The sequence below is a fragment of the Poecilia formosa genome, unplaced genomic scaffold (genome assembly GCF_000485575.1).
Source record: "Poecilia formosa unplaced genomic scaffold, Poecilia_formosa-5.1.2 Scaffold648, whole genome shotgun sequence".
Lineage (NCBI taxonomy): Eukaryota > Metazoa > Chordata > Actinopteri > Cyprinodontiformes > Poeciliidae > Poecilia > Poecilia formosa.
Window position 1 is genome coordinate 48,890 of NW_006800587.1, and position 8,095 is coordinate 56,984.

The 8,095-nt window shown below is 38.8% G+C and overlaps 1 protein-coding gene across 1 annotated transcript in view; it reads left to right on the plus strand.

Moving 5' to 3' along the window:
* Nucleotides 1-599: 599 nt before the first annotated feature.
* LOC103130571 (rho GTPase-activating protein 39-like) overlaps nt 600-8,095 on the plus strand; it is an 18,948-nt gene continuing 11,452 nt past the window's right edge. Inside the window, exons 1-5 of the mRNA XM_016666022.1 lie at nt 600-873; nt 1,988-2,061; nt 2,294-2,493; nt 4,987-5,078; nt 5,973-6,142. Of these exons, the coding sequence (XP_016521508.1) occupies nt 615-873; nt 1,988-2,061; nt 2,294-2,493; nt 4,987-5,078; nt 5,973-6,142 (795 nt within the window). The 5' untranslated portion in view covers nt 600-614. The remainder of the gene's footprint in view (nt 874-1,987; nt 2,062-2,293; nt 2,494-4,986; nt 5,079-5,972; nt 6,143-8,095) is intronic.

Here is an 8,095-nt window from a genome sequence, read left to right on the forward strand (position 1 = left end):
ATAAGATTAAATTAAATGATAAAATTATAAATAAAACAATAGTAACACACAGTGATTTGGATAAATAAGTTTAATCTGATTACTGGATTTGAAATAGCAAGACATGAGATTACTCGTTACTGCAAAAAGTTACCTGATTAGAGACTTACTGACATCACTGGTTAGTGCTCCTTAAATTGTTTGGGAGAGAGAATTTTAAACACAGAATTGTGGCCAAGTGGAAGATAACATGTTTAGGGCTAACTGTTTCAAATAGACATACAAATCTACAGCATGTTAAAATAGACTATAGTCACTTTTTCTTGAAGAGCACAGTTTCCCAGATGTCTTTTGGTACATGACTCTCAAACAAAACATGGAGTCTTCCTTTACTGGAAGCTACATTGTTAGACATGCATGTCACATGGACCACCACTGTTTGTAATTAAATAAACACATCGGACTGTCAAACATTAGCAATTGAATATTGTCTGATGAAAAACTTAACCTACTGGACTGATGTCACACGAAAGTCTTCCGCAGTTGTGTCGGTCTTTGAGAAGAGTCTGTAGCTAACAATCCTGGAAGTTACACCCACAATAAGTCTTTCAGCACCACTGCTAGGAATAAGGTGAATGAGCCTGTCTTTAACCAGACAGCTTCCTGGCTTTCTCTTTCAGGTGGTGGTGCGGGGGTGGAGTAACCAGGGTCTCCGTGATGAGCTCTACATCCAGCTGTGCCGTCAAACTACAGAGAACTTCCGGTATGATAGCCTGGAGCGTGGTTGGGAGCTGATGGCCATCTGCCTAGCCTTCTTTCCTCCCACTCCCCGTTTCCACGCCTACCTGGAGGGTTATATCTACAGACACATGGACCCAGTTAATGACACCAAAGGTAAATGAGTGAGCATAGACATTAAGCACCACATTTCATGAACCCTCTCAGTGTACTTAGATATTTACATGCTCATTTTGTTAATTGCAGGATATTTCTCCAGCCTCAGATTTAAATTGTTCCATATTTAATTGTCATGACTGGTCAGGAGATGGCTTCACTTTGTTTAATTTTAATTTCTTTTTTTTAATTTCAAACAGGTTTCTTAAACAAAAGAAAACAAGTTATCAGTAAGACAAGAGAAAACATGTACATGCATAACCAAGAATGAAATAATTACCTTGCCACTACTTTTCTGTTGAAATGGAGTAGGAAGAAATGAACACTTATTTAATCCTACCTCTTATCTCAATTTAATGAAATATATTGCTTACTGACTCAGTAATGATCAGAAATTTGTTATTAAAACCATGTTATGGTATTCATAATGATAGTAATAATTGTAAATAACTCGACATACAGCATCAGAATAACTACAAACTCTTTGCCAATGTACACCCTATAAATTCTACATAATGTGTGTTGTGTAACAAAGAAAAAACAATGACGATAGTGATAGTAAAATAATAATAATCTACTAATAATGGTAATAGTATCATGCATTTCAAACTGAACCTGATTTGTTGAAGTTGACTTTGTAGAAAGTCACACTGACAAACACTTCTAGTTAATTTCTAGTTTAATATATCTGTTAAAGCAGTCAGCCTTCTGTAGTGTTGCTGGGCTCCCAAAGTACTTGTGTTTCGCTTTAACATCAAAATTAGAACCAACAATTTTTGTTTAAACCTTTATTTTAGGTAACATGTTTAAGATCTTGTTCTCATTTACAAATATGTCTTGTGTTGCATATCAGGTCCCTCAGGAGACCTGATATGCAACACAGGGCATATATCCAAATGAGGACTGATCTTTTCTCGTCAGTTAAATGGGGAAAAACAAGACAGTGAGGTCTGTGTTGTTGCCACACTGGTGTATGTGTAGCTCCTGAATTAATGAAAAGAATGAGAAAAGAAAAAATGATAGAAGAAAATCTGTTTATGTTGAAATAATCCATCAGCCTGGACTCAAACAAGAACAATTTTAATTGCTGAAACTTTGTATTTTTGTTTTCAAGGAGTTGCCATTAGCAGCTATGCCAAATACTGCTACAGGAAACTGATGAAAGCTGCTTTGACTGGAGCCAAAAAGGTAAGAATTAACCACAGATCCAAAACAACTGAGCTGGTGAAACCTGCAGGACAAAAAAACCCAGAAGATGCAATAGTTTGTAAGATTGTGACAATTCACAAACAGGGAAAACATACTCAATCTGTCTAATGCATTGGAGTACTGTACTAATATATGGCCATTGGGTTTAGTTAGCCCTGTGTTAAGACAGTCCCTGTGTGTTCCACAAATGTTTCTGTTTGTGTCTCATCAGGGGCTCCAGAAGCCCTCTCTTGAGGAAATCCAGCACGCCAGGAATGCCATATTTAGCCCATCCATGTTTGGCTCTTCATTAGAGGAAGTAATGGTGCTTCAGAAAGAGCGATATCCAGACCGCCAGCTGCCCTGGGTCCAGACCCGTCTCTCAGAAGAGGTTCTGGGTCTCAATGGAGACCAAACAGAGGGCATTTTCAGGTGAGGGGCACATAGAAGGAAGCAAAATGAGTTCAAGTGAGAAAAGTGGCAGAAGCTGGAATATGGAAGAGTTAGATGGGTTAAGTGGCGTTTCAGTTAGCTACAAGTCATATGACAAGAACTCTGGTTCTTGAGATGTATATATGGGTGCTTTTTGATTTGGTTACATCATCATACTGCATCTTCTCTGGTAATATTTGGAAGCATTTCAATTTTGTGTTTAATGGAACTAAACTGTTCCTCGCTCTGTGCCTGAGATAAGATCTGCATATAAATCTAACAAAGATTGGAGGAATTGAGGGATTATTGCATTAGGATGCTGGATAACACTATTTGAAGGGGGGTGAATAAGACTGTCATGACATTGTCATAAAAAGCTGTCATGAACATGAATAAGCCTTCATGAATATTCATTACTGTTTAAACTTTACCTTTAATAACATAAAGTTACCTCATTTTTAAAGTGCAATCAGTAATACTTTTATAAAAAAAATTATATCAGTAATGATTTCTTGATTAATGTCAAGTTGTCATAACAAAGGCATTTTGAGCACGGGGAACTCTGGAGGCTGCTCACCAGCAGCGGGCACTAGGACCTGCGGCTGCAGGGACAGGCGCCGCCTCGGCGCGGGGACAGGCGGCGGTTGAAGACGTTGCCCAGGGACCAGGATCTCCTGCGGCTCAGTGCGGCGGTAGCGGCTGGGTCCGAACCCTGGCGGGCAGATCACCAGCCGAGTTCCCCACCAAGGATTAGTTCTGTCGTCCTCACCTTTGTTTTGGTCGGATCCAGCTGTCATGATTTGGTTTGAGGGTGGTGAGGTAGAACGCAGGCAGAACCCAGGATGAAAGTGAAAATGATGGTTTTTAATGACCATTCACGGACACAGAAAATACACGACGGAAACAGACTGGTTACACACGACGAGGATCCGACAAGAGACTATTAAGGAAGAAATTTCTAAATAGGTTAACTTTGGAAAAAGTTTGGCTCTCTCTTCCTCTGGATCCCAGGTCCTCTCGGCGGGCCACGTGTAGCCACAAGGAAAACAACAATGCGTGTTGACGTCACAGAATTACAGAGTTTAATCCAATATAAGACAATGCATAAACTTAGACCAGAAACTGCAGAACAACGGAGACATACATTCATTTACCTGACATAAATGGAAAGAAGGAGAAAAGAAAAGCAAAGACGTGCAAAGACATCTTTGGAGAGTTGCAAGAGCAAATCTAATGTGTTACTTCTGTGTAGAAAGTTTTATCCTCTTGTATTTAATTTATTCAAATAAGGCGTATCTTTGCTCATCCAATCCAGGAGCTATCTCTGACCCTCTATCTGAAGCCTAAAACCCCTGCCGTGTTTACGGCCTTTCACAGATGAGTGTGAAAAGCTACAAATTCCACTGTATTGTTCTCCCACAGACAAAAGGCAGTTTAAGCGATCCTAGCAAACCATCTGCAGTAACTACAGTTAAATTAAAGGTCAAAGAGCCAGAATACATTACTAATTTCAAAACCACAATTAGGGCATTTGAGTCAAGACATGTTAAGTTTTAAAACTAGCTTATTTGTCTTGTTGATTTTCTCAACAAGACAAAGACAACAGGTGGGACTAAATACACTGGGAGGGTAATCAAAGAAACGAGACACAGCTGGGAACAATCAACAGGGAAAACAGAGACTCACAGGGGAACAGACAAACACAGAAAAACCTCAAAATAAATACACAGAAAACACAGATCACCACAACTTTCCTGTCAATTCGCTATCAAATAAAGGCCACTAGAGTCAATAAAGCCTTAAAAAAAGTAAATATTCCCTGGACTTTCTAAGTATGCTCTAAATTTGTAAAAGTAATGAGTTCTCTGCAGTTTCTAAGTAATAATAAAAACTAAATGTTCCTGTTCTGGAAAAAAAAATTCTGGATTCTAAGTTTGTTCTAATTCCTTTTCTGGGTTGTAGTAAGCCAGATATCCACAAGCTCAAAACAGCAGAAATCTTTTTATAATGAATAAATCCAGGGTGCGCCCTGTCTTGTCATCAAGAAGACTGGGAACAGGTCTTCAATTGCATTGAGAGACCATAATTTGTACATTTGGACGATATGCAAAGAAAGGCTCCAAAAGTAGAGGAAAAGACAGCACCAAAACAGAGCAGGCAGGGCAGGCATGGCCAGGAGGAGAGCAGAGGAAAAAAAGCGTCAGCCTTCACTGAAAGCAAAAGAGAGAAAAGTGATTCTTTGGCTGATAAAGAGTATTTTACCCACTTGGCTGTCAGATTAGAAGGTTCAAATCAGACTCTAACTTTGCACTTTCCATTTAGCCTATTAAAAATCAGTGTTATTCAGTGTATTTGTTTTTGCACTGAATAACACTAACTGATTCACAGTTAGTGTTTTTTTTCACAGACTTTAGGCAACTGAAGTACATAACTGTACTGTATTGGTCTGCTTTTATTATCTCTACTTAATTGCACCCTGCCTTTGATCTCTAGGGTACCAGGGGACATAGATGAAGTTAATGCTTTAAAGCTGCAAGTTGATCAATGGAAAATTCCCACAGGACTGGAAGATCCACACATCCCAGGTGAACAGGATACTATGATTTGTAATGTTTCTATCATAGTGTCTAGACAGATAAAAATATCTATCATAGATAAAAATTCTTCCATGTATTTTTTGTAACAGCTCAGCAACATGCATCTAGCGGCAAAATTAAGTCCAACTCACTTTCAGATCCAATTACAGTTTTAATCCTAAGCATTGCTTAGTAACATCAGTTGATTGGAACTGACGTTATAAACATGGATTCAGGGACTTTGCATCAAGCTGAGCAAGTCAGTGGTGACAGTGACAATGTTTTTCTTTTCCTTTTAACATAGAGAAACTTCAAGCAAACTCTGTGAGGGTTTAAACAGACAGGACGCAAACAGAAATAACTTGTGCAAAGAAGCTGTTTTAGTGATAATTTTGACTCTGGTAGTTTTTGTTTTTTGTGAAATAATTCAGTTTCTGTGCAAAATAAAGCATCTAAAATAAAACTATGATGTTCGGAAAAGCTGTATTAAAAACACTGATCTGTTTAATAGCATTTGGGGAATTTTTGAACAGTACTTTAAATTTAAGGGGAGTGGGGAGTAATATTTTTGACCTCAACTATAGCTCCATACATTGCTCTCACTCTAACCCATTTTTATGGGTTACTTATGAACTATGTCAAAGTTCATAAGTAAAATAGACTAAGAGATGATGTGTCGTGAATTGGATTTGTTCTGCTCAACACTTGAAAGGGGCCAGTCACTTGGTGACTTTGTATCACCTGTATAATTATAGTAACTTGTCTTGTTTATTAACCTGAGTGAGTGGAGCATGTAGATATTAAGGAGGAGGGACTGAAAGATGGATCTGGGGATCTGAAGATCATCAGGGTGTTGTTTAAATGTTCTAACCTGTTGCTCTGTATTGTCGGGTTCAATCCCAGCTTCTTTGTTGAAACTCTGGTATCGGGAACTGGAAGAGCCACTGATCCCTCACGAGTTCTACGAGGAGTGTATCAGTAGCTATGACAACCCAGAGGCTGCTGTCAATGTGGTTTTGGGCCTGCCACACATCAATAAGCTGGTACTCTGCTACCTCATTCGCTTCCTACAGGTAACACACTCACTCACAGTGCCAGAAGATGTGCTGTTGTATCAATCACCTGATCATTTTCTGATTCACTTGGAGCTGGAATATTTTAACCATTTCACACTGAGACAATTAATGAACAACTGATTCCTTTTACTTTTACTCATATACAGTATGAAGTAGAGCATGGTAATAAATTCATGCCAGCTATACTTGTGTAAAGGAGTTGATGTCTTCCTCTTGAAAATAATTTTTGCAATGTCACATGTATGTTCAGTATAACCTGTTATCAAAAAACTTATCTCCAACATGTCTAGAACAATCCTATTTCCCCAGGAGTCAGTGCTGGTTTTCTCCCAAAAAAAAATTCTGCAACATTTTTTTTTTCTTTTTTAAAGGCAAACAAACATGCTGAAACTCAGCAGACTTAAAGGGATCCATTACTAGTTGTAACAATAGACTGTATTTGAGAAATATTTATTTTATATGTAAAAACAATACCATAATAGTACTGTAGGTTGTTTGGTTTTTTATGCATTTTAATAAAATATTGTCACAAGAATGTTGCCATGTTGTTCACACTGCAATGAATTATGGGTAAATGATGTCTATAGGTCCAGCTACCTGGCTCCTCCTGTCAAAACAGTGATGAGTAACATTATTAAGCCTTTTTAATTTGAACCGGAGCACATTGAAATCGATCAGAATGTAGAAAAGATGAGGAGGACCAAACAGAAGAAGAGGACAGAGTTGGTCGTAGGAGCTGGTGTTTGCTGCTGCTGCTGCCTTCAGCTTCGGAAATGAAACAATGAATGACACATACCTCTGGTCAGACTGTGTGATCTGGTATGTACTTCTATAGTTCTGTGTCTGGTCTGTTAACAGCTATTTCGGGTCCGGTTGAATTGGTGGTTTCAGTAATGGCAGACGTATAGCTCCGTTAGTATTTCAAAGAGCGTCCAGCTCTGCTTGGCAGCATTGCATTTATTTTAAACTTGTGAAGCTAATGATCACGTGTTAGAGCCTTTGTCAGTTTTACTTGTACAAATGACTCAAAGTCTTCTGGAGAGAAATGTTAAGGCCAAATTAAGGCCTTCAGAAGATGTGTTGGACTCCGGCTCCCCCACTGCACTCTTCTTTTTTTCATGTGGGATATTATCCAGATTCACTTCACTGAAAGTGGGTATGCAGCGCATGCATACCCACTTCCTCCCCAATCCCATATTGTGATTGTCAAGGCTGGAAACAGGCACATGCAGATACTAAGGAGAAAAAACGGATTTTGAGGTAAGAAAGTAAATTATTTGACCATGACTATATTTTGTTTAGAACTTATACTGTTGCAGATAAAACCATATGATTTACATTAGATGAAAGTGTAATTTCTCAGGCAAAATGTGATGCATTTTCCCATGCTAATTTCAAACCGCCATACTACTACAGCTAGCTAAACATGGCTAAGAGGGTGGGGTGGGTTGTTACACATCTTTAAAAAGTGTTACAACCATCCCCTTACATACAACTAAGAACATTTTGATTTTAATAATTTTACAGAATGCCTAGGCAGTGGATACGAAAAACTGATAGAGGTGTGCCTGCAGATGTTTTAAAAAAGGCATCTAATGAGGTCACAAAGAAGAGCAAGTCAGTCAGATCAGTTGCGAAGGCGCATGGGATCTGCCATGTAACACTGAGCAGATACTGCAAATCACTGCAGAAGCTGAGAGAACAGGGGTCCAGTGATCTTCCCAGTGTAGGTTATTGGAGCAGCAACAAAGTCTTCTCTGAAGTGCAGGAGGAAGTGTTGGCTGACTATTTGACTCAGGCAGCAGGCCTGTATTATGGACTGACTCCACGTGAGGTAAGCATATGACAGGTTAGTCACTGGAGACGAGAGAAGAATTGAATACCAGCGTAGGTGCTAGATAAATTGAAAAACTTTTTGTGTCTATGTACTCTGATTTTCTATTCCTCTTT